The sequence below is a fragment of the Phoxinus phoxinus genome (genome assembly GCF_949152265.1).
Source record: "Phoxinus phoxinus genome assembly, chromosome: 21".
Lineage (NCBI taxonomy): Eukaryota > Metazoa > Chordata > Actinopteri > Cypriniformes > Leuciscidae > Phoxinus > Phoxinus phoxinus.
Window position 1 is genome coordinate 9,005,625 of NC_136896.1, and position 27,345 is coordinate 9,032,969.

At 39.1% G+C, this 27,345-nt stretch overlaps 1 protein-coding gene across 2 annotated transcripts; it reads left to right on the forward strand.

Annotated features, from left to right (window-relative positions):
• The first annotated feature begins 269 nt into the window (after window positions 1-269).
• On the forward strand, window positions 270-26,877 carry tmem94 (transmembrane protein 94). 2 transcript variants are annotated; one of them, XM_079595117.1, is made up of 32 exons: window positions 270-407; window positions 1,856-2,093; window positions 7,183-7,302; window positions 7,387-7,514; window positions 7,631-7,767; window positions 8,039-8,247; window positions 9,293-9,444; window positions 9,563-9,665; window positions 10,018-10,104; window positions 12,099-12,215; window positions 12,586-12,642; window positions 14,101-14,205; window positions 16,775-16,948; window positions 17,140-17,352; window positions 17,434-17,746; window positions 18,179-18,352; window positions 18,440-18,542; window positions 18,648-18,856; window positions 19,163-19,344; window positions 19,437-19,572; window positions 19,675-19,784; window positions 20,077-20,176; window positions 20,689-20,797; window positions 21,083-21,272; window positions 22,281-22,358; window positions 22,445-22,530; window positions 22,646-22,727; window positions 22,812-22,975; window positions 23,063-23,154; window positions 23,280-23,373; window positions 23,465-23,635; window positions 24,370-26,877. In XM_079595117.1, exons 2-32 carry the CDS (start codon window positions 2,070-2,072, stop codon window positions 24,440-24,442), a joined length of 4,092 nt encoding a protein of 1,363 aa, XP_079451243.1. In that variant the 5' UTR covers window positions 270-407; window positions 1,856-2,069; the 3' UTR covers window positions 24,443-26,877. The 2 variants fall into 2 exon arrangements, with proteins under 2 accessions (XP_079451243.1, XP_079451244.1); XM_079595118.1 differs by lacking the exon at window positions 12,586-12,642.
• Window positions 26,878-27,345: the final 468 nt, after the last annotated feature.

Below are 27,345 nucleotides of genomic sequence, written 5' to 3' on the forward strand. Positions count from 1 at the left end.
CACACCCTGACCCCTCTGCCTAACAATAACCCTATCGCTGAACATAACCCATTATTAGGTCCACAGAGGTGGAGCTGTACTGTACCAGGTCAAGATCCACCCATTACGTCCAGAGAGGGGGAGCTGGATGTATTATTGCACTGCAGTGAGCACCACTTGACTTCCCCGTAGTACTGACCAACCACAAAGGACAAAACAAAACAAATCCCGCCTCTCAGATAACACTGACCAATCAAATTCCACTACATCGTCCCTGCACAAACATACCACGCCCCTTGAGTCACTAACATGGCCGTCAACAGGGAGTGAGTCCAAGGATTTTGAGACGAATATTATTTGATTCTGCTAAAACACTCTTGATGATTGACGATACTACTTGCGGGTCGTTGATGTTACAGCTCTATAACGTAAGTTTGCATTGATTTATTGTGATTTGAGCGGGTAGCTAGTATCATTTAACCCCTAGGCCACCTCTAATAAACTGATAAACCAGTTGTTTGGAATATTTATAAATGGTATAAGGATGTTTATATATAAATTATTCTAACTTTGACACCTAAATTCAACAGAGATAAAAAGCAGGATTTTTTTTTCACAAGCCTAGTCGCAAGGCTCGATCAAACGTTCAACATGGAAGCTGTCTTTCACGTTAACACAGGCTTAATAATCGTAATATAGTACATCATTATGATATGTAAGTAAATGCAAGATATTACTTCTGCCTTTAATAACTTTATGCAATACCGCTGTTTATTTAGTGTATCTGTGTAGTAATATACACAGTACTAAACAAATGTCTCCATATAACTGTCATTTGCTTAGAGACTGTATCGTTACTTGTTCAGATGAATCCTGCATCATCATTACACTACCTGTAGTCAAAGATTAAAGTCTCTGTAAAGTATTTGTCTAATACTGTCTTATAAATCAGGTAAACACTACTTTTTCTGAATATGTTGGATTTATGAGATTGTAAGTGATTTATTTTGGGTTGTTTTCGGCTATGATGATTAATTACTGCATTGTGAGCCAGTTTAGATATTCAAAGTCAGTAAGAGTAAGTTTGCTTGTCTTACCTAGAAAGCTAAAGATTAAATGAGTAAATGCCACATTGTTTGAGGTTGTAGGCTGTAGCCGAAAGCAGTTTTTATACATTACTGGGACCTTTATATAATTTAGCCTACCGTGTTTAATATTAGATTATATTAAGGTGGCATAAGAATGTACTGTAATGAACATAAAATCAACATCTGGGTAGTTGACACAAAAATACTTTTGAGAAGTTAAGTTGTCCTGCCAATGCCATGTGACATGCAATTCTCCACCCTAAACTTTTTAGACAGAATTTTGCCAATTTTGCTTTTAATAATTATTATGCATGCAGTTTTTATTACCTTAATAATTTAGAGATTGTATGGAATATTTATATACTTGTCAGTTGTCACACTGTAGGACCATATAAAATAAATGCATATATATATAATCTTTGCCATATCGACTTGCCTGAATTTTAATCTAAAATCTTGATGTTTGTTTAAAAAGAAAAAAAGTTCACAGACACGTTGTTTGTCATATCCTTATTTACAGACATGTTATTGCTCAGTATTGCACTCTTGTGTGCTGTTGTCATTGACACAAGTAAGCGAGCATAGGCCAGTGTTTTTTTACTTCCAGTGAAAATAGTGGGAACTGGGAAAAAATTTGCATGTCTTTATTTGGGAATATGTTTATTGCCATGAATACAGAATTTTTCCAGTAACTGCAGCATGCAAACTTGACTTGGATAAAAATATTATTAATGGTGTCATTGACTCTTTTTATTAATTCCCTTTGTATCTCTTTCTACCCATATCAGATCCCTTTGAATGTAAGAAGAGAGAAGCCACACCCTCTCATAGATTACAGTTCCCTGGGCATCGACTACAGCCCTGAGAACCGTCCCTCAGACTGGCAGTGCCCGCAGGTGAGGCATCTTGAAGCTGGGGGCCGGGCTGGTATCGGGACAAGTGTGGACCGTAACTACCAGCTCTGGGCAGCTCGACAGAGCATGGTGAGATACAGCGGTTGCCATGGAGCTACAGGATAAGAAACAGGTAAGTGCTCAGATTATTGATGACCCACCCCTCAGTTTGTAAATACAAACAAAAATCACATATAAAGTAATGCAACAAGAGTTTTGGGACATTTTTGGGTATGACTTTATACATACAGTTGAAGACAAAATGATTAGCCCCCTTAAGAAATAGTAATTATTTTTCGAATATTTCCCAAGAGATGTTATTTCTTATTATATATATAGATTTTTTTAAAGTTAATAAGAATTTTTTGTTTTTGTTTGTTTGATTGGCTACAGAACAAACCACTGTTATCCAATGACTTGCCTCATTAACCTAACTGGCCTCATTGACCTAATTAATGTATTTAATTTGTACGCACAAGGAGTCTGACCACAGCCGGTGCTCCACACGAGAGATCTGATCTCGCCATCATCGAATCTGTCTGCGATTTGATGAAGAAACAGGAAAACTGAGACAGACTAAATCCAGAAGAACTGTGGCAACGTCTCCAAGACGCTTGGAGAAACCTGCCTGAAAAGTTGCAGTACTATGAAAAGTTTTATGCTTTTAAAAAGATAGATGTCGTAAATAGATTTTATTTATAATTTTTCTTCTATAATCTAAATCAAGTCAATATTTGGTGTAACCACCCTTTGCGTTTAATACAGCTTTTGTCCTGGGGCACTTGCACATAGTTTTTCAGACAGTTTTCCTCATCGTCTTGGAGACGTTGCCGCAGTTCTTCTGGATTTAGTCTGTCTCAGTTTTTTCTGTTTCTTCATGTAATCAGAGAAGGACTCGATAATGGTGAGATCAGATCTCTATGTGGAGCACCGGCTGTTGTCAAGACTCCTTGTACATAAAACAAAATCTCACTGGATTATTACAATTAATGGAAAAAGGAATGTTTGGAAATGTAAACTGATTTCCTACTGACACACTACAGCAAAATATATAAATAACTGGCTTAATTACTCTCATGTAATATGACATAGCCTGAGCATTTGTGTTGCTAAAAACAACTTGAACTCAAATTCATTGACCCTGGGCTTGATCACACTAGTAGACCTTCACTGATTCTTTTCATTATTCTTTGGCATATTTTAGACCTCTGTTATACTCCATACAGGAAGCACTGAATAGCTGGTGGGAATGAAAATAGATTTTTTTCATGATCAAGCTCTGGGACACAAAATAAAAAAATGGATATTTGTGTTGTTGTAAACAAACACATGTTTGTTTACAGTTTGAGTTTCGTGCATATTCTCCAGTCATGGGTAAATTTGCTCTGAAGTGTCTATAATAACAGTTCATCTTGAACCACGCCAGCTACTTTTTAATGGAGATGGAAGTTGTAGAGGTTGTGTAAGGCATATTGTCTTTTTGACTTGGACATGAAGAAAAGCTTGACATGAATTTGTGTGTTGTAGTTTAAAATGTGCCTGAAAGGGAGTGAAGCTGGGCCAGAATTTCAGTGACCTTACGTATTCCTCGTGGAAGCAGTAGCTTTCATATTAGGAGTATGTTAAAATATTGTACATTTGTCAGCAGTCACATAATTGATTTCACCAGCTCATATATGTGTATTTCTGTGATTGAATTTATTGAGAGAATGATTTTATCCTTTTTTTAATCAATCAAACTCAAGTACCTTAAACATCTAAATTTAGCTGAATTTAGACAGCATCATCAAAGTCATTGGCAGTATGACTTTGTAATTTGGCAGTAATGATGTTGCTGAGATGAGATCCCCTTTTTGGTTCTTGTCTTACCTCTATTGATTTTGCTGAGGTAATGAGAGTGTGCTGGGATAGTTGTTGCCAGGGGACAGGAACAGCTATCTATATATATATATATTATGTCATATTTAATTTTTTTACATTTCTAAATAATGGCAATTTTTTTCCACTTTAGCTTGTTATTTTTAAATATATGAAATATATATATCAATCTGTCACTATTTAAAATTCACATCCCAACTTTAGTAAGGTTGTAGGGTTCAATGACGATGCTCTTTGTCCTGCCGCACCACATCACTGCTAGGACCGTAAATTGCTGTGTTAGCTGGAATGGATGAATGCCTGGACAGGGCGGCGAGGGCACACCGTGCTTTTGCTTGTCTGTCAAGCCCCTTTCCCTCACTTTATTCTCTAATTATTTCTTTCAAAAGCTCTCCAACCCTGATACTTGCTCATCCTCTACAGCTTTTCGTTGTCATTTTACACAATTTTTTGCCTGTTTCTCTTCAGGCGGAGTGTTGCAGCTGCCTCTGCAGAGCTCTCAGACTAATCATGCTAGAACTGACAAAACCTCCTTTCTTTTCTGTTCATTCTCCTTCAGCTTAACTGTTTTTAGCAGACCTGCACACTGTTACCGTCTGAAAAGAACAGTTGTGTTCATTCTCTGTGGTCAATTGCACTGATTTTAATGTGCAATGCTTTTTTAACTGGCAGACTACACAAGGGTGGCTGGGACGTGCCCAAAACAGAGCCTCTGAATGCGCAGAGGCAGAGACTGTCTGTCCAGACCGTGTGACTGGTGCTGAAACAGCAGCATACATTATCCCGTAGCACCCGCCACACTCCTGTCCAGCCCACACGCGCACCAGTCATACATTAGTCTGTCGGCAGCAGAGGGAGTAGTCGCAGCCATGATCCTGAAAAATGGGACCTGGTTCTGGAAGAATAAAGTGAGTTTGATCTGTGCACACTTCCTCTTACAAACTCAGTTGTTTGTGATCTGTCTGAATCCGACTGTCCGGGATCAACATTTAGGTCTCGTGTGCGAAGGCTTAAGTCTGTTGTTTGCGTGTGATTAATCTCGAGGACCGTGAACAGGTGGAAGTGCCGTGCCAGGTGCATGTGCACTTTTCTCAGCTTTGGGTGTGATTGTGTGGTGCATTTTTCAAGGTCTTGAGTGGTTTACCCATAATGGGCCACCGTGTGTGACCGCATGTGTCTGTGTGTGAGCTGATGGTAAATCCCTGCTCGTTGATGTGTGAGAGATGCTCATGAAAGGATTTAGTTCAGGCACTCAGTCTCGGGGAAAGTGGTGTGTTTATTTATAGTGGTGGGCCCTCGTTTGCTTCTACAGGACCCTAGCTGTCCCACAAATCCACTGGTAATACTGGTAGGATAGCCAAAATGCGTCAGAGGGGAGAGAGCCTTTTCTTTTGTGACCATAATAGGCATGTTGAGCAATAAAAGTTTCTGCCTAAATAAATAGGTTTGACTTGCAGTGTCTGCATTCCCTTAATAGTTTTCCTTCAGTGCTTTTGAACTGGTGAATAAAGCTAATACAAATAATAATGTCCTAATAATTGTCATTATTGGCTGTGTTTTATGGAATGTTACAGGTTAAATACAACTTTTTGAAAATGTCAGTTTCTACAAAAATAATTTTAGATTGCTTCTCAGATTTGGACAATCAGACCGGGTGTAAATGGGTATGTGTCACTCTCATCTACTTGGGATCCGATCGACCAAAAAGCATCTTAGCAGGTGTAAACAGGGCCTAAGTGTAGCACTAGTAATTATTTATAAAGTATTATCCACCTCTTAAACATTGTAGAAGAATCTATAACAATAGGAGCTTCACATTTCTGCTTTTATATTCTCTTACAAGTGCATTAATAAACATGATTTGTGTTTCTTTTTATAAGGGACAAGGAATTATTGTCTGTGGTACTAGACAACATTCTTAGGGCCCATTCACAGAATGCGTTGTTGCGGTTAAAAATGCAAGCTCTTGAGATGCTTTTTAAATAGCTGAACATCTTTTAACTTGAATGCTGCGTTTTAAGAATGCCATCCATTGCTCAAGATGCTGCAAAAGACATGAGATGAGACTGCACTTTTGGTTTATTAAAATAAAGAGATAAATTAGGGTGAATTATAAACAGGATCCCTCGTGCTCAGAAACATTGCAGTCGTGCCAGCAAGACAAGTTATACTTCATATTTTTGTATTTATCCAATGAAGTTCAAAATCCAAGGACCAACATTAGCAGATTTTAATTAAAAGTTAATTTGAGCATTTTAATTCACACAGTCTGGAATTTTGTGTAACGGCGAAAGATTTCCTCAACGGGTTTATGTTGTGCACGCAGATTTGCCCCGTTGACCAACATCTGCTTGGTTTGAAAGTGACTTCTATGTGAGCTGTGCTTAATACAGTACATTACTACACTATTGACAATAGACAATGGACCTTTTTTGCCTGTGAAATTTTGCTGATATTTATGGTAATGTGACCGCACTTTTAGTCAGCAAGAATGATGTTGAAAGTTGAAACTCAATTTGCTTCTTCTTTTTTCTGTTAATTTCTAAACATTTTTCACATTTTAAAGGGGACCTATTGTGCAAAATTCACTTTTATAAGGTGTTTGAACACAGATGTGTGTCCACATTGTTTAAACAACCAGCCTATAATGGTAAAAATTCACCCACTTCTGTTTTTACAATCCCCATAAATCATAAACAGTATCTCCAAACAAGCAGTTGCAGATTTCAAGCCCCGCCCATGACTGGTATGTTCTGCCCTGTTAGCGGATTTTTAGATTAATATGACGGTACATGCTAGTCGATGAGTTGAATCAACTCCACAACAACTGCATACAATTATCCACTAACTATTCAGAAATGTCCTGTTGCATTCTAAAAGATGTAGCCTAACTTCTTCCATGGTCTCTCCATCAGTGTCCGACTCCGTTTCAGACATGTTAGGCTGGACACCACTGCTGACAATTTATGACATTTTTGCTGCATGACATTCTCCAGTTGTTGTTGTTGTTGTTGTTGCTGGAGTATCTGAAGCACAAGCTGTAAAGGTTCCACCCTATTCTGGATAGGGGGCGGGGAGCAGCAGCTCATTTGCATTTAAAGGAACACACAAAAACTGTGTGTTTTTGCTCTCACCCAAATAGGGGCAAATTTGACAAGCTATAATAAATTATCTGTGGGGAAATTATCTGTTCAGGCACATTCTGGGGAAACCAGAGACTTATATTACAACTTAGGTCCCCTTTAAATATTTTTCAACCTAATTAATATTCATGAGCCAAGCCATTTTATCACAACTTAAAACAAAGTGACTTTCATGGATTGATTGGTTTGGTTGTGCTGTAGGAGGAGGAGGCGACTCCACTGGGACTGTCCACGGCTCAGGCTCTGTGCGCCCTACGGGACCAGCTGTCCAACTTACTGGGGCAACACCAGAAATTCAGCCGGCGAAGATACACGATACAGGTCTGTTCTGGGTTATTCTGCTATCACAGTTAAATTAGTTTTGTCAGGGAAATCCTGATTTTAGTTTTACTTTTCATTTTGCAGGAGCTGTGGGCTAAGAGCTTCCTTCACCATGACGACCGGCATTCGTGCTTCCATTGGCCAGGAGCTGTTCTCACTCTGGTTGTGGTGGTTGGGCTGTTGTGTTGTCATGGCAGCCAGCCGGAGGGCAGGTGGGCAGGGATGGCGCAAAACACTTTTGAATGGCATTTTGAATGGATGTTATTAAATAGTTGGGATTAGCACTTTATTTTGTTTTATGTAAGCTGCTTACCTTTTCTCATCTCAGTCAAGGCATAGAGCTGGTGAACGCAGGTGCGCTCTTCCTCCTGCTGCTGCTGAACCTCTTCCTCATCAGACGGCAGCAGAGGTTACGGACCAGCGAGATGGTGCGGAGGCTCAAGTCCATTATCGCACAGCTGAACGGTGAGCGGAGCAGCAAGTATATAAACATCTAAAGGAATCAGTCCTGCTTTGGGAAGTAATATTGGTGGTTATGCTAGGCTTCATCCATTAATTTACGTTACATTTCAACGCAATGCTAAATATGATTTTATATAACTTGAATTATAGTATAGTTCATTCTGTCATTATTGATTCACTCTGATGTTGTTCCTTTTCTCTTGACTTGTCGTTCCAAGTTTTAATAAGTTAATGTTCACTTAACTTTTTCACTTTTTCCTCATTATTTTGCCAGATTATTTGGAGAGAAGTGCAGGACATCCAATCAGATGGGCCCCCTCTCTGTACCCTGACCTCTACACTCCCACCTCCCCTTCTTGGTCACTGCATTGGACATTCAGAGACGAGCAACTGGTCAATCTACCTATCAGTCTACTGGTGGAAGGTGATGTCATCGCTCTTAGACCAGGCCAGGAAGCCTTTGCATCTCTCAGAGGCATCAAGGTAATGTCAGATCTGAATTACATGATTTTTTTGTTCGTGTATTGTGTAGATTTATGGATGACTATATGCATAACAATTTTAGATGTATTTTATATAGCCTACATAATTACAATGGTAAACGTGTTATTGTAGTATTATTTATATAATATTATAGCCTTTTGTAATATTTTGAATATATTTTCATTTTCAGTTATGTGCTTTTGACATTTTCATAATCTTTTAATATTAGCTTATTAACAAATAACAGGACTGCATGGAAACCATAGTTATTACAGAGATTGTTACTGTGACACAATCACAGCCAATCAGGAAGCATTTGATATTTAATGTCCAACTTTATTTGTGGAGTGGGATTAGATTTGTTGGACCAATTTGTTGTTTTACTCATGGCTTTATTTGTTGGACCAATTAGATTTCAGTAGGTTTGGGTTCCTTGCCACTGTTGCCTCTGGCTTGCTTAGTTGGGGACACTCACTTAGTATTCAAATATTGCTGATTTGACTGCACTGACACTATTGCATGAGAACTGACATCACTGTTCTCTCAAGAGCTGCTTTATAGCTGAATTGAACTCATTCCATATTTGATCAACTTTACACAGTTATTGAACCAAACTGAATCCACACTGAAGTGATTTCAGCTACATAACAACTGCTTACTGTTGTCTTTTTAGTGCTGCTTTACAGCAGAATTGAATTTAGTTTGCATCATTGAATTGTTATTTTCCTGTTTATCACTATAAATCTGCTTTGAAACTATCTGTATTGTATAAAACTCAATATAAATAAAGGTGACTCGACTAAGCAGGGCTACATAGAAATGGAAACAAAAAAGCATTTTGCCCTTGAAATGGAAACAAAACATTGCAACAATTTTCTCTTGCTTATCGTGGCTGGTTAGCTTCAGTTTTAAGCTATTATGATACTGGTATTTTGTACTGGAATCTGAAACCGTACAAAAGAAAACCTTGGAGAATAAGTGTTTCTCTCGGGTTATCTGGTTTTTTAACTCCGTTCTTCTGAATCACTGAATCTTATGTTACCAGGACGACGAACACATCGTGCTGGAGCCAGGAGACCTTTTTCCGCCTTTCTCCCCTCCTCCCTCCCCACGCGTGAATGAGCGGAGGGGCCCCCACAGTCCTCAGCAGTACCGCCTCTTCAGGGTGGTGCGCACACCTATACTCGACAGTGTCAGGTTAATACCTCAGTGGAGACTTTTTGTGTTTTTTTTCATGCTGCCAGTTTCTCTTGTGATTATGTGAAAAATTTTATTTTCTCACACTAGTAACTAATCACCTTTTTCTGGCCGATAGGAACAGTCTTGACCTGGCTCTCTCCCGTCCAATCACAGCCCTTGATAACGAACGGTTCACTGTGCAGTCCAGTATTGCCAAATTCGCCTGTCCTGCTGTATTGGTATGATAAAACTGAACTAAGTTTTCAAAATGTGTCACAAAGTTTCACACGTTGTGTCTGCAGCCTGTCTACATCCATTTTGACACCCATATTAACAGTTTTCTGTATTCACAAGTAGTATGTATGAGTTAAACTGTTGAGCCTGCTGAACTGAAATTTTCACCTTATTTTCTGCTATTTGTCAACCAATCTTTTGCATATTATCTTGTATGAATGAACGTACAATCATCACTCAGTGTAAAGGCTTTTGCAACACTCACATGCAAGAAGTGTAAAGTGGGACTAATGTTCATAACATTTACGAATTGTCTGTTTGCTGATGATGATCTTTGGTCAACTTTTTCATTTATAGGTGGCCTTTTTCTTTATTAACACGATCCGGTACTTCTGTGACACTCCTGGTCTCACCCCTGGACCCTTCAACTTCCTTCAGTTGCAGGTTGATAATAGTAAATCACAATGCATTTGTTAGTTTTTATTTATTTATTTTTATTCAGAATTGCTTTCTCACTCTGAAAATAGTAAATATTAGGATAAGGCACATTTGTATCATTTATACAGTGTATATATATAATACTAGGCCATAATAGTGATTGGGCAAATACAATTTTTGCACCCTTGAAGGGCATTGTGGGAAAGGGACAATACTTGTATGATCGTTCCATACAAAATCAAGCAACCATATTGCTATCCACCTAGCCTAGAAATCTAGACGCACCCTAGCGGCAGCAAAATGTATTTTGCAGCCACGGTAGTCTAGCAACTCTCCATAGACCTTCTAGCTGCAAAAACCTAAATTGGGTCAGGCCAATCACGTCGTGTATAAAGTAGGCGGGGGCGGGCTTAACATATGACGACAGAGTTGCGACGGCTGCCACTTGAAAACAAAGAATGGTGGCTGCGGATGGAGAACAGCGGTCTTTCGAATCGGCTTTGGCCGCGACTCTGGAGGACTTGGAGTTAAGTTTTTCTTTAAGAAAAGAGCAAAGAACGGCACTTAAGTCATTCTTAAAAAAGGAAGAAGTGTTCAGAGTTTTGCTGGACCGGATCTTTGCCGCTCTGACTACGTCACCTTCTTCGGTGCTCTGGTTGGTTGTAGCGCTATCCTATTGCGTGCAGAGGGATTTTGAGAGACAACCGTTTATCCCGCCCCTCGGATAAAGCCCCTCGGATAAACTCTCCTATGGAGAGTTGCCAGACTAAACATCTTGATGTCAGTCTGGCTTGCCAGGCTACTTTCCACCAGGCTTTTTGTGAAATTTAAATACAATGGTCAATTTAAGAAAGCAGTTTTGTTGTTATGGCTATGAGATCCTGGTAGCACATCCTGGTGATATATCATGAAACCTGAGGTATTTTATTTATGATTGTTTAAAAAAAAAAAAAACATCATTCAAACACTGGTTATCAACCACAGGGCCGGGGCCTCATCAAATTTCCAAGAGCCTCAAGATCAAAACAAGCCAAAGCAACCAAATCAAGATTTTTTTTTTTAATGCTAATTCATCCCTTTTTTTTAATGAAGAATCAGGGTTCCCACTCTCTTCACTTCTCTGATATGAGGTAGCCTTATTTTAAAAGGTGTGATTTCTAGACCTGGAAAAGTCATGTTATATTCATGTTAAGATTTTATTAATTTACATTTTATGCCAAGCTCTAAAAAAATTGTATCAGGTAGAATTTGTGAGTAAAAACTAGTGTTAAAGGTTTAGTTCACCCAAAAACAAAAACAAAATCTTTTTAATAAAATCTAAGAGTTTTTAGTCTCTCAATTGACAGGCTACGCAACTACCTCTTTTAAGCCCCAGAAAAACATAAAAGTAATCCATATGACTCCGGTGGTTTAACCACAATTTTATGAAGCGACTCGAGTGCTTTGTTTGCACACAAAAAAACAACATCACATTGCTTCATAAAATTGAGGTTAAACCACTTTTATGATGCCTTAACTAGCTTTCTGGGGCTTGAAAGTGGTAGTTGCAGTAGGGGTAGTTCAACTCTCAGATTTATTAAAAAATCATTTGTGTTCCAAAGATAAAGGAATGTCTTACGGGTTTGGAACGACCTGAGGGTGAGTAAATGATGACAGAATTTTTATTTTTGGGTGAACTAACCCTTTAAAAATCCTTATTCTTAATCCTTATCCAGTGCCATGAGGCCCTGGAATAATTTTGTGCCCAGTGGGGGGGCCTTGGAGTCAAAAAGGTTGAGAATCGCTGTTCTAATGTATCTAAGGACTATTATTGGTAAATATTCCGAATCCGTACATATTTCAATATTTTGCATGTTTTTTTTTTTTTTTTTTTTTTTCAAAGACTGCACAGAGAGCCATAATAACTAGAATTTAAGACACGACATCTGATGCAAAACTTTTATTTGGCACAACAATGTTGGTATTAATAGTGAATTTCTATCTTTCTCTCTGATGAATAGATGATGGGTGTATTGCCCATTTTACCTCTTCTGTTTCCTGTCATGTGGGTTCTGGTCAATGCGTATGGAGAGGCCCGTGTGTTAGCCGAGTCCAGCCGTAACTCTCCCACTGGACTGGTAAGACAGACAGAACACCACATATTCATTCCACTCACTTTTTGCTGTTCATTAACAGTTCTCTCTCTCTCTCACACACACACACACACACACACACACACACACACAAAACATAAACAACTCTCATAACTCCCTAATCCCACACCAACGTATATTTCTGCTAAATTATAACTCGCTCTATCTATGATTACTGTGTGTATTAACTTTGATTTGCAGCCATGAGGAAGTAAAGCTCATTGGCCAAGCTCACACTAGTAGTAGGGAGGATTAGGGAGGGATTGCAGAGTCGAGGTGAAGCGATCTGGCCAGAGTTGAAGCGGAGAGCTGATCATCTGCTCAGGTGTTTAATCCGACTTTTTTCTTGTCCCAGCTTGCTAAGTTCTCTGAGGACACTCTAAGCAGCTACACGGAAGTGGTGTCCTCCCAGGTATATCCTCTGTATTCCTCCTCTCCCACCCGTTCACCACACGCTTCTTGTGATCCTTCCTTCTCCCTTGCTCCGGACCCTCCCACAACCGTCATCCTTTTTGTTTTCTTATTTTTACTCATGTCAACTTGTCTATTTCAAAGGATCACTATAAAAATAGCCTGTTATTTTATTTATTTACTTCACCACCATTTCTTTATGTTGTTCTCATTTTTTTCTTTTAAAAGACTTGGGCACTTCATCTCACTTTGTTCGATCAAGTTTGCAAAATCAGCCAATACTCCCGCAATCTTTATTATTTATTTGCATCTTTTTCGCTTCTTGTGCTGCCGATTAGTTTGGCTCCCCCACACTGACCTTTGACCCCTTGGCCTTTGCCTGCCCACCTTCTGCCTGCCTGAGGTTTGCATGATAGAGTATATGCTCTCTCTATAGTGGTGGTGCTTGTCTGGACTACATTTTAATGTAGTTAATGTACAATTGGAGAACTTCTGCATGAACAAGACTTTTTTTTTTTTTTTTTTTTTTTTTCAAAGTATGGTAAGTATGTGTCTGCATGGACAGATCAGACATATGAACAGGCTGAAAGTATTTCTGCTGTGTGTTTTTGGGGTTAATTTCTTATTTCAAAAACTTTGTAATACAAACAGGAAGGTTTTAAGAAGTTTGGTATTCATAAAATTCTAAGTGTGTGTGTGTGTGTGCGGCTTAATTGATGGCCTTCTCTACACCAGACGCGAGTTGCACGACAAAAGCAAATCGAACCCATTATAATAAGTGATGCTGTCTACACTGGATGCGGCACGGCAAATTCCCGACAGTAAACTGACGCCCTGTCTTAATTCTCACGTACTTCAAGCAGTCACTTGATTTGCAACTGTCGTGTTTAGTGTAGACGGCCTCAAGCTGTTGCGGTGCGACGTGTCGCGTTTAGTGTAGACACATTGTGTGAGTCATTATGTTTTGATGAAAGACAACTGTTTTTTCTTTAGAATTATGTGCACTGATGACTCATTCACAATGAGACCAGGAACATGCATTAGGAAAGTAATTGGGGTCAGTTTTGATTTCATGTTGACTTTAAAGGTGTATTCATGGACATCTGATGTGCCTCAGATATATTCACCTGCAACTAACTGTTTTCAGTTCTTGCTTCACAGTGCTGCTCTCCTGTAGTTGCTGTCTCAAGCTTTCATTTATTTGCTTCAGTTTCAAATCTTCTGTGATTCAGTCAGTTCAATTTCTTTCAATTCCTTTTCCTGCCGCAAGGTGTGTGTGTGCCTGTATGTGTGCGTGCGTGCGTGTGTGTTGTCAGTGGATAACATCCAGGTTTCATAAATTCGGACACTTTTGCAGAGCCGTTCGAAACACAGAGTTGCTGATGCATGGATTTCAGTTTCTGTCAGGGGAGATGATGCGACTCACACCATGTTTGTGTGTGTGTGCGATTCTGTGCAGGAGATGCTACGCTGTGTGTGGAGACACCTGGTCAGTGTGCTGAAAGGAGAGTCCCAGACCCTCTGTTATACCTCCAGTCTGCTGCACTCGTTGGGATCCGTCACTGTGAGTGCCCCCCCCTTGTGGCACATAAACATACTACTCTTCCAACATACAAACACTTCCTACTTGCAATTTGATTAAAATAAAAAGATCAATAATCACAAAATAAATAATAATTAAACGACCAGTCTGTGCTATTTTCAATCTTGTCAAATTATAACATTACTGTAACTGCTATAGACACTGATGAGGGCAGTTTTCCTCCTCCAATATTTAAAATAGTGGTCAATCAAAATGTCTTTTTAATAGCAGGAACATTCTATGAATTTGGTCCCATTCGGAATATTTAACGTTTCTTTACATCCTTGAGATACTGCATCTGTATCATCCTGTTAATTACCCCAAACAATAATTACGACACATCCCTCACTCAGTTTGTATAAACAAATATCAAGAGGTATTTACAGTAAATAAATATGCTTTTATTGCAAGAGGGCATGCATGCAAAACCGCGAATAGGCTAAATGTTCGAAAATATGAACATATGTTTAATATGCATTTCAAATCACTATATTAAATGAATTTAAAATAAAACATGCTACATACACTCTTCAGCCACTTTATTAGGTACATACAGTGCTATGCATAAGTTTAGACACCCATGCTAAAGTTGCCTAAAAAGAGGAATAAAAAATCATCTTTTGGAAATTTATCTTAATGCCTTAATTTAAAAAATGAGGAAAACTCCAACCTTTAAGGACACCAATTTTCTTTGTGAATGAATAATGTATCGTTAAAAAATAAATGTTCTTCCTTAAAATACAGGGTGCATAAGTCTGGACACCCCTATGTTAAATTCCCATAGAGGCCGGCAGATTTTTATTTTTAAAGGCCAGTTACTTCATGGATCCAGGATACTCTGCATCCTGATAAAGTTCCCCTGGCCTTTGGGATTAAAATAGCCCCACATCATCACACACCCTTCACCATACCTAGAGATTGGCATGGTTTTATTTCAGTTAGCCTAACAGCTGGTTTGATTTGCATTGAGAGATGATCTTATGGAAAGTACCCCATGTCAATCTCTAGGTATGGTGAAGGGTGTGTGATGATGTGGGGCTATTTTAATCCCAAAGGCCAGGGGAACTTTATCAGGATGCAGAGTATCCTGGATCCATGAAGTAACTGGCCTTTAAAAATAAAAATCTGCCTGCCTCTATGGGAATTTAACATAGGGGTGTCCAAACTTATGCACCCTGTATTTTAAGGAAGAACATTTATTTTTTAACGATACATTATTCATTCACAAAGAAAATTGGTGTCCTTAAAGGTTGGAGTTTTCCTCATTTTTTAAATTAAGGCATTAAGATAAATTTCCAAAAGATGATTTTTTATTCCTCTTTTTAGGCAACTTTAGCATGGGTGTCTAAACTTATGCATAGCACTGTATTTGGTTCTTATTGACATGATAGCATTATGCAGTTGCTGCAGATTTGTCGGCTGCACACCCATGATGTGAATCTCCCATTCCAACACATCCCAAAGTTGCTCTACTGGACTGAGATCTGGTGACTGTGGAGGACATTTGAGTATAGTTGAACTCATTGTCATGGTCAAGAAACCAGTTTGAGATGATTTGAGCATTGTGACATGGTGCATTATCCTGCTTGAAGTAGCCATCAGAAGATGGGTACACTGTGGTCATAAAGGGATGGACATGGACAGCAACAATACTCGGATAGACTGGTGTTTAAACAATGCTCAATTGGTACTAAGGGGTCCAAAGAGTGCCAAGAAAATATCCCTCACACCACCACCATCCTGAACTGTTGTTTCAAGGCAGGATGGACAAGGCGACATATTTTTCCAATCTTCTATTGTCCAATTTTGGTGAGCCTGTGTGAATTGTAGCTTCAGTTTCCTGTTCTTAGCTGACACCCAGTGTGGTCTTCTGCTAATGTAGCCCATCTGCTTTAAGGTTCGACGTTGTTTTCGTTCAGAGATGTTCTTCTGCATACCTCGGTTGTGACAAGTGCTTATTTGAGTTGCTGTTGCCTTTCTATCAGTTCAAACCAGTCTGGCCATTCTCTGACCTCTGTTTTCAACAGCATTTTCAGCCACAGAACTGCCATTTTCTGTAAACCCTAGAGATGGTTGTGTGTGAAATTCCTAGTAGATCAGCAGTTTCTGAAAAACCAGCCTGTCTGGCACCAACAGCCATGCCACGCTCAAAGTCTCTTAAATCACCTTTCTTCCCCATTCTGATGCTCATTTTGACCTTCAGCAGATCGTCTTGACCATGTCTACATGCCTAAATGCATTGAGTTGCTACCATGTGATTGGCTAATTAGATATTTGAGTTAACGAGCAGTTGAATAAGTGTACCTAATAAAATGGCAGGTGAGTGTAAATGGAATGCATTTACAAATCATTTTAAGAGAATGCCATATAAACATAGCATATGTTGTATTGCGTGACATAACTAGCGAATGACATTCATTTGTTATTAAAATATACTTTAAGTGTTTTACCATTAATTGGTAATTAATTCCCCTAATATTAATTTAAATTCATGCTTTATTAACTGATAATGAAGTATCTTGTTTTATCATATGTCCTGACCCACTCATAGGTGCTATGCTGTGTGGATAAGCAGGGTATTCTGTCCTGGCCTAACCCCAGTCCTGAGACTGTGCTGTTCTTCAGTGGACGAGTAGAGCCTCCTCATGACAGCCAGGATGACCTCAGAGACGACCTGTCAGTCAACTCCCTCTGCAGGACAGAGGGCGATGAGGAACGAGATGAGGTACTACTGATAGCTAGACTGAAGCATCATAATTACAATTTCTTTTCATTATGATCATTTGAATTAAGTTACTTCAGAAGTTTTGAAAATATATAATTATACTGTATACGGATGGACTTGAATAAGTTGTTATTTTAGCGTCTGTGTTTTGTCTCCCTTCAGTCTGTTTTTTTTCTTTTCTTCCTGTTTAGCCCCAGGAAGGTGAAGCACTGCTGTGTTTACCAGCATTTGAACCCTCCCTTCACATGGCCGAGCAGGAACCCAGTGAGACGTCACATGACACCGCCCGTTCCTCGGACACTCAACGGCAGCGACGAGGACCCCAAACCACCCGTTCCAAACACCCATCGGGCTCCAACGTCAGTTTCAGAGATGACACTGAGGGTGGAGATGACATTGCTCAGGTAGGACTACTCCTGCAGAGCTAGTTTAACTCATGACTATGCACTTGTGTTCATGTGTTTTGTGTATGTCTCTATTTCCAGCCATGCGGTGTGGGTGATGATCTGTGTGAAGCAGAAGATTTTGTGTGTGACTATCATCTGGAGATGCTGAGCCTGTCCCAGGATCAGCAGAATCCCGTCAGCATCCTCTTTGATGACTCCGGTTGGCACAATCACCTGCCCTCTTTGAAGCCCCTTGGCCTGAACATCCTGTTGAACCTTTGTAATGTCACCGTCACCCAGCAGCTCTGCCGATTCTCAGATCACCTGTCCAACCTGGCGCTGCAGGAATGCCACGGGGCGGTTCTACCCGTTCACGTTCCCTGGGGCCTCTGTGAACTATCTCGTCTTATAGGTAAGTGTGAGAGGCATGTTAATAAACATACATTTATATTTTTTGCGGATTTATTGGTACAAATGATTGTTTTTGTAACTATTGGCAAAAAGCATACAAAGCAATCTTTTTCTAGTTATTATATTGTTGTGATTTTTGGTTGCACAATAATCTGCACTTGGGTCTTCATTTATTCTGTACTCCTGTAGCTTATATGGACCACCCCATCCCAAGATTCCAAGAATATAACAACACAAACAACATTTTTAATTGCAATCAATATAGAGATTTAAAATCAATTGGCAAAATCCTTACCTAATTATTGGTCAGCATCTAGTCTGGCAGTGCTTCTAGTCAACTGTAATGTTAGATTAATTGTTGTATCTTCACATACTGTTGTTAGACCCTTCTTAAGATTACTGAATTGTTGTTTTCTGTTCTGTTGTATGTCAGGTTTCACTCCGGGAGCGAGAGAACTGTTTAAGCATGAGAATCATCTGGCTCTGTACCAGCTCCCTTCAGGAGAGAAGGCCAAAGAATCTGCCCCACGACGCCTCCATAACTTCACTAAACGCCAGCCCCCCATCAGTCACCTCATCAGTCTGTTTGTTAGGGACAGCACCACCAGTACGGCCCTTTTTTTCTGTCCCACTTCCTGTTTATCCTTGGTGGTTTGTTTAGTCACTGACCTTTTGCCTTTTGAACTCTCTTCAGATAATGTGCAGATGCTCTCCCACGGCTCGGCTGACCTCATCCTGGAAGCTTGCACGGATTTCTGGGACGGCGCGGACATCTATCCGCTGTCTGGCACTGATAGGTCAGAGACACTAATTAAAAGACTGACACTAGTCATTCAGTTTTCTTAAAATGCAGAGTGAAGAATTTTGTTTCCGTACTGAAGTACTGGTCTTATGCCCCATAGGAAAAAGGTTCTAGATTTCTACCAACGTGCCTGTCTGTCAGGATATTGTTCTGCATTTGCCTATAAGCCTATGCAGGTGACATTGTCTGAGCAGCTCAATGGAAAGTGTGTGGAGCTGGCTCCAGGCCCTACACTCTTTTCTGGGGTGGAGCTTCCCAGTACCACCCCCATCAAACACGGCAGCCGCAGGAACAGCTGGAGCTCTGATGGTGAGAGACATGGTCTGTTCAGCTCACGATCTGGACAGTAAAGTGAAAAAATATATATCTTGATATGATTGTTTGTTGATGGTATGTAGGTAGATAGATATGAAAGAGATGGATGGATAGATTGAAAAATTCATAGATGGATATAGATGTGTAGATAGTAAAATAGATTCATAGGCAGATGTAGATGTGATCTAGATATGTAGATGGATGGACTGACGGATATATGTATAGATCTATACGTAGATGGATACATAGATGGTCAAGCTTACCAACTCTTAACATACATATTTACTGTATGTGTTTCAGAGGGTATTGGAGAAAGTTTGGAGAAGGAGGACTGTGTTCAAGCTCTGAGCGGCCAAATCTTCATGGGAATGGTGTCATCCCAGTTCCAGGCCCGTCTGGACACTGTACGGCTAATTGAGAACCTGGTGGGAGCCTGTATCCGCTTTGTGTACTTTTCCATGGAGGATGAGCTACGCAGCAAAGTATGACGCTGATGGGAAAACTTGATGGTGAAAAGTTTATGTATTTGGGATTTATATTTTATAACGTATTTTATAATGTTGTCTGCCTGTAGGTGTTCGCAGAGAAGATGGGCTTGGAGACGGGCTGGAACTGTCACATCTCTCTGACTCCAAATGGAGATGGTCACTGCGATGGTGCTCCGTCCAGTCCTAGCCAAGCAGGATCCCTACATGATGACCATCTGCAGGGTAACTGTGCCTGCCTGCCTGCCTGCACACAAAATGTACATAAACTGCATTTTTACCCAATGTGGAATTTATTCAAATGAATCATCATCTCCCTGTTCTTAGATTCTCGTGATGATGCAGAGGGTCCACTACTGCCTGAGGATCAATCAGATCTTGCCAGCTTCCAGCCTACTGACAGTGATGTGCCCAGTTTCTTAGAAGACTGCAACAGAGTAAGCAGTCTACACCAATAGCATGTTGTCACATCAGACTCTAGTGCCAAATTTACAGTGCACAGAAGCGCTTCTGAAGTGGCATTTTGGTGTCTTTACATAGACTTTTTAATGTTGCTCAGAGGTGGCATAAATGCATTTATACTTCAATTACAACTGTATACTGTGATCCTTGATTTAGTCTGGCTTTTATGTGGCATTGTATCTTTACTCTAAATTTTGAACAGGCACAGAGCAGCCTTGCAGTTGCGAAAATAATAATTGGTGCTTTTTCCTTTCTGTTGTTCTGTAGGCCAAACTGCCTCGTGGCATCCATCAGGTTCGTCCTCATTTGAAGAACATAGACAATGTGCCTCTACTGGTGCCCCTGTTCACAGACTGCACCCCTGAAAGTGAGTCAGCCTCAAGACCAGCTTTAAAGTCGACATGAAACAGATGTTGCAATATTTTTTTTCCCCTCATTGTGACATATTGTATATCCGAGTGAAACAGCTTCTCGAACGAGAAAAAATGTAGGACAGGAGTTGATTTTGTCCATGGGGAATCGATTGGATCATTGTCGTTTGTTAATTACTGTGATCTCATGTGAGTGACAGGTTGCTGGAGGGGCCGTCAAAGAATAATTATTGCCCCGTCAAAGAAGAGATGTTGTTGCGAGGGGTTGGGGACATTATTTTGATTAAAGATTAGGCACATGAATTTAAGAAAAATAATGATGTGCACAGATAAATCTTATTTTATTTATAATAATATATCTTATTTTATTTAAAATATACTCCTATATTCCATTAAAAAAATTACTTTAAAGACACCTTGAATTGAACATTAAAGTTTTATGGTTTTTAGTCCATGTGTGTTATATCCTAGTGTACTTGCGTTGAGCCCTCAAATGTTTGTCTCACAGCAATGTGTGAAATGATGAAGATCATGCAGGAGAATAGAGAGGTGACGTGCTGTTTGGGGAGCTCTGCAAACTTCCGTAACAGCTGCCTTTTCCTGCAGAGCGACATCAGGTGGGTAGCACACACATCACTGTACACCATAATTTATATGACCTATAATCTTATGCAAAGCTTCAGTCTAAATAATGGCAATTTTCAAGAAGCTAAAAGATAGCTTTGAGTTTTTTGTCTACATAATTCCCATTATTACATACTTTTGATTACTATAAAAAATTGTTATTATAAAAAATAATGTTTTTTATAAATGTTGAGAGTAGCAATGTTCAAATTTAATTAAAATCATCTGAGTTTTAAGTGATCATAAGGATTTGGAAATCCTCACTCTGTGTGTTATAGTATCTCCCTGGATCCCCTGTACCCATCCCGGTGCTCGTGGGAGACGTTTGGATATGCTGGAGGCTGCGGGCTGAATAAAGACTGTGATGAGCTGTCTCCACTGGGGCTCAGTGCTCAACTCAACAGCCTTGCCTGCTCTGTGTCCTTCCATCAGGGCGAGAGTGTCAGCATGGTCAAACTCATAGAGCAGGTTTGGGGAGCTCTCACATAAACACTCTTCCTGGAATGCTGTTGATTACATGGGAGCAAGAAGATACAAGCTCATTCAGTGCATTTATGTATATCAGGGGAGCCTTATCCTTTCCCTAGAGATCTACCTTCCTGCAATGTTCAGCTCCAACCCTTCAGGAGCACTGGATAAATACAGACAGGTCTGTTGGATCAGGGTTGGATCTGAATTCTGCAGGTAGGTAGATCTCCAGGAACAGGATTTGGCACCCCTGGTCTGTACTACTGTTTAAAGGTTTGGGGTCAGAATGATAAAAAAAAAAAAAAAGTTTAACTCTTAGTCTCACACCAAAACTGCATTTATTTAATCAAAAATAGTAATATTGTGAAATATTATTACAATTTAAAATAACCATTTTATATTTGAATATATTTTAAAATGTAATTTATTCCTGTGATGGCAAAGTTAATTTTTTAGCAGCCATTACTCCAGTCTTCAGTGTCACATGATCCTTCAGAAGTCATTCTAATTTTTTTTTCTATTTTGAAAACAGCTGTGCTGCTTAATATTTTTGTGAAACATGTAAGGATTCTTTGACTAGAAAGTTCAAAAGAACAGCTTTTATTTGAAATGGAAATCTTTTATAACATTATAAATGTCTTTACTGTCACTCTTGATCAATTTAATTCATCCTTGCTGAATAAAAGTATTAATTTCTTTAAAAAATCCCCAAACTTAAGAACAGTATGTGTGTTTACAATAAAAAAAGAACAAAATATTTGGGCATTCATTTATTAGGAGAAGGAGAGCGGTTGCACGTCAAACTCAAACCTGCATCTTCCACAAGATAACCACTGCATCACAGCTCAAGCTGAAAAAATGTCAATGTACTGAAAAAGAATATGATTTAGAATATGATTAGGACTAGTCCCAGTCCCATTCCCCCATCATAATTAGACTATGCCTAATAAAACTGACTTAAAAAAAGAAAATGTTTGAATGTTAGTGCTGTTTCTGATGCATCTTCAGGCAAGACACACAACCTACGGCATCCGCAAGTGCTTCCTCTTCCTACTGCAGTGTCAACTAACACTGGTCATCATTCAGGTGAGAAAAGACACACTGTCCAAAACAGACCTGTGTGTTACGTACATTCCATCCTTATTCATATGTGTACCCTTGATGTTTTGTAGTTCCTGGCCTGCCTTATTCAGCTGCCTCCTCCCATGAACATCACAGACATACTGTGGCTTTCCTGCTTCTGTTACCCTCTGCTAAGGTAATAGAGAAGAAGTGACAAAAAAGACGCCTACATGTTGCTTAGTAAAACTTGCACACTGTGTCATATCTGTGACCTTTATATATATCAAAAAATTAATGTTGGGCATTCACAGCGTGTCATTCCTGGGAAAACCTCCTGACAGTTCGGTGATGACAGTCGCTACTGGAAAGAATCTGGACTCCATACCACGGAAGGTCAGTCATGAGACCACACAGTGCACCCGATTTAAACTGTTGACACACGTGTGCATTCATGTTATGTTTGACTCTCTACCACAGACCCAGCACTACTTCCTGGGCTGGTTCCTGTTGAAGTTTGGTCTGACGATGTTGGCCTACTTAGTCGGCTTTGGGTTTTCTCTACAGGAAGTGTGTTCTAGAGCTGCTAACCTCACAAAAACTGATAACAGCACCATCACCTGCTCCCACATACTGACATCCAGGTACATGCACACACTAAAATTTCATTTTCTCTGTGTTTAGATTATATGAATTAGTTATGAGTTCTAACCAATGATTCATATACACAGCTCCCAGGATGCCCCGCAGTGGTTTGGTGAATTGTCCAATGGGCTGCTTCTGATTCAGAAGATCATGGCAGGGTTTCTAGCTTTACACACAGGTCACTTTAATAAAATACACTGAATACACTTGAATAGTTACTAGATGGCTTATTTAGATAGATTTGGATTATAACATGATCTGTTTATAGTCATGTTATTTATTATTGATCTCGCTCTCTTGCAGTGGTCATCTCTCTGAGTTATGTGCACCGTTCACAACCCCTCTGGAGGATGAACCCGTTCAGTAACACATGGTGGTGTCTCACAGTGCCTGTGGTGTGAGTGTTTCTTGTAGAGAATGTTGTTTTCATTAGCAGAGTCACATGTTAACACATACTCATACTGGATTTTCTTCTCTTTCCCTCGCAGGTTGTTGGGACAGGTGGTGCAGGCTGTGATAGACTATCATTTGTGGCAGGACAGGAGTACAGAAGTGGTCTTCACTCTACATCACATTCCCTTGTTTGTTTGGCTGTTAGTCTCTCTGTCCATTGTACTTGTGGTGCTAATCAATGAAGCAGTAAAACTGCATGAAATCAGGTAAGAGGATAAATGTGGAGGGTACCAATGATAATTCAGTCTTCATTTACTCACCTTTGTTGTTCCAAACCTGTATGACTGTCTCTCTTCTAGACTGCACTTTTTCATACAATGAATGCATATTGTCACCAAAGGCCACAATATATTTAAGCACCACAACTGTTTTCAACACTGATGTAAGAACAACACATTAGAATGATGTCTGAAGGATCATGTGACTCTGCAAGTGTTATTCTCCTTCACCATAGCTCTGAAATCTCATTTTGTTCATATTCAAACTTGCTGTGTCATGTTCAGTTCACAGTTTCAAATTGAATTGGTCAAAAATCAGCATATGGTAGATACAATACGTGAATAAAGCAGCGTTTCCCATCCCATGAAAATAAAACCCTCACTTCCATTGAAATTAGCACAAAATGGAAATGAACATTTGTAACCACTGAGGAAGCCACTGTAGCTCTTTTATTAAACGTAATAATTTGCTAAACTTCATGTTTTCTGACAGTCGCTGACATAGCTTATGACTGGAGTCACATGATTTGAAACAAAGTCTTCATTCAGTATTTATTCAATAAATATGATTTCGTATTAATTTATGAACATGTTTTTGTTGATGACAGAAATGTCTATTTAATTTCAACTTTAAATAAGCCTATATTTAGCCTACATAAACCATTAATCATTTAACCCAGTGCTAGATTTGGATAACCAGTCAAATGTGTCTCTGATTTCAGGGTACGAGTGCGTTACCAGAAGAGACAGAAGCTTCAGTTTGAGACGAAGCTGGGAATGAACTCTCCCTTCTGACCTGCGTCTGTACAGGACGGCATGGTCGTATTCTTCAGCGTCATGTTCGTTTTTGTGGTGGAGAAGATCATGGTTCCTTTGGATTCCCTTCTGCAGAGCTCTTCCTGCGACACCTCCAATGGGCGGAACGTTGTTTCTGCCGTGAACGCCACTGAGGGCTGCGTTTTTAATCTGTGAGATCCTGGACCATCTAATCTTTATTTTGAGTACAGCCTACATCAATGTTGTTTGAGGGATGTTCACCTGCATGCTGCTTTGGTTTGGACAGGGACATTTATTAGAGGGATTTTTTTTCAATGAGGCCATTCCTTTATCCCCCTCGAAACCTCAAACTAATGCATGATATAGCAAATGAATACCAAAATGTACAATGGAGGGCTAAATTAGCATGATTTTTTTTCTCTCTCTATTTTATTAGAGAGCATTTTTATTAGCTGTGAAATGGGGTTTTTATTGATTTCTTTTCTGTTTCAAACACGAGACCGCTCATGCGACGAGCTTTAGCTGTAGGTTCTCTGTGTTCGTATTTTAGCCGTCACTCGTGCAGTTCATTTACTATCTCATAAGAGCTTGTTAAAGTCTGTTTTAACAGGTTATAATGTGAATGTCATCGCCTCAACTTACCTCATATTCAGAGGGGAAATATTTCATTCTTTGTGATCATGATACACACGTTTATTTACATGAATATATCTGCCAGAGAAGCTATGCTTCCAAAATCAAATGCAGCCAGTCAATGAGACTGTGTGCAAACTATTTTTCTTGCTTACCTAAAATCAGTCAGGCTTGAAATTTCTTTTAAAAATCAAAATCAGATTAAATGCATGGAATCTTTTTTTTTTAGTCCTCTATTCAACTATTTTTAAGTTTGTAAGTTCAATCAAAACACAAAGGCTTTCAATCAGGCAAAGCAAAAGCTTTCCAGCTGAAGGAAGAATCTTCCAAATCGAATTGTTCTCATTCTGTCTACAGAGACATTTTAAATGTTTTTACATATGTGATTGTAAGCCAGAATTAATGCATTTTTGGGATACATTTGCATGGCAGATGACAAAATCTCTTTTTCAAGATAATTATTTCTGATGTACTGTAAAGAATATATCTAACTCTGGGTGGGGTCAGGCTCATTTTAATTAACATGTTTTGTTATTATTTTGTCCAGAGAATTCTGTGTTTACTGGTAAAGAGGGATATTCAATTTTTATTGTGTTCTACCTCTAGCTGATTGCCTCACTATAAATAATTCTAGGCAACTTCATGAAGTTTTATTATTCTAATTGATCCAGTTGGGCTGCAGCTATGGAGTATAAGGGGCTCACTTACAATGTCACCAGATGTACATATTTAAACAATACATGCGAGTGTATTTTCTGACAGTGACCAGCTAATCTCCAAATTACCAGCATTCATTTTTTTCCAATACTAGTGCAATTCTCCAGCATATAACCTGAAACCTCTGATTTACCATAGACTCATCAAAGGAGAATTTGAATGGGTAGTTCACCCATAAATGAAAACGCTCATCATGTATGCACCTTCATGTCATTCCAAACTTGTTTGACTTTAATTATTTTCCGTAATGTCAAATGTTTAGTAGAATGTCAACCCTTTTATCCATACATTGAAGGTCAGTGGTATTCAAAACTGCTTTTAACCGTATTGACTTTTGTTGTAAGGATGGAAAAAAACATTTTTAATATACTGTATCACCTTTTATGTTCCACAGAAGAAAGCAAATCATTCATGTTTGAAATGAAATGAGGGTGAATAATTGATTTTCATTTATTTTTGAATTGACTTGAATTTTAATTGTTAGGTGAACTGTCACTTTAAGTTGCTGCTAATCCTGTGTAAGTGGCATATTTTAAAATGACTGATATGTACAGGTGTCATGGGACATTTAGAACCTAAAGTCAAAACTCAGTTAGTGTTTTCTGTAGAAGCTGCCTTTCCTGTGAGCCACAGTCTATCCCCTTTTCTACGTAATGAACCGAAAGATGTCTTAACTTAATATCCTTTCCGTTCCGTTCCTGTGTTGCTGTTAAATCACAGATACATACTGTAACCTCTAATCTAATGTGGTATTTATTTTAAAAATGATTACATGTCTGTACATCTTAACAGCAAATGATTGCAACCTAACCGCCTTTTCCATAACACATCTAGAGATTGTCATAGACACTGAATATTCATAAGAGTATGTAGTGCATTTTTGCCATGTTTGTTTCATGCTTTCTTGCTCATTCACCAGGTCCAAACCATGATGTGTTTAGAGGTTACATAATTCTTGCTGTGGTTTGATGTTTACGCCACAAGGCTGCTCAGCACCACGACTGTGTAACTTAGAAACTTACAGTAAATAAAAAAGAAGTCCAGAGGCTCTGAATTGGTGCTGATTTAGTGGTATAACAATATGTAAAATAAAGATTTTTTTTTTTAAAACATATCACCATAGAGAGAAATTAGTTTCAGGAAGCACTGATCTGTTATGTACGTACAAACTGTTGTGGTAACAGGAAAAAAAGTTTTGGGATGTGAGTTTGTGAGCAGCGTTTTTGTACAGTTAGCTTTTTTGTAATTGTTTTTGAAATGTTCTCTTTTCACTTATTTCCTGATGTATGCATGATAAAGACCATTAGAATGCAAGGGTTTCTTGATTTCTCTACTCATCTGCTGGATATTGAATATGTTGACTTGGTCATGCATGTATTAAAAATGTTGCTGATGCTTTTTCCATCAGTCAGAAAGGCTGTAATCTTTAAGCCAGGAGTGTGAATCAGAACCTCTCTTCAAAATACATGCCTGGGCTACAAACTACACTGGGCTTCACTCAACATACAGATATATTTGCTATTTATGAATGTTCATAAGATTTATAAATGTTGTACAGTTTGTATTTTTTT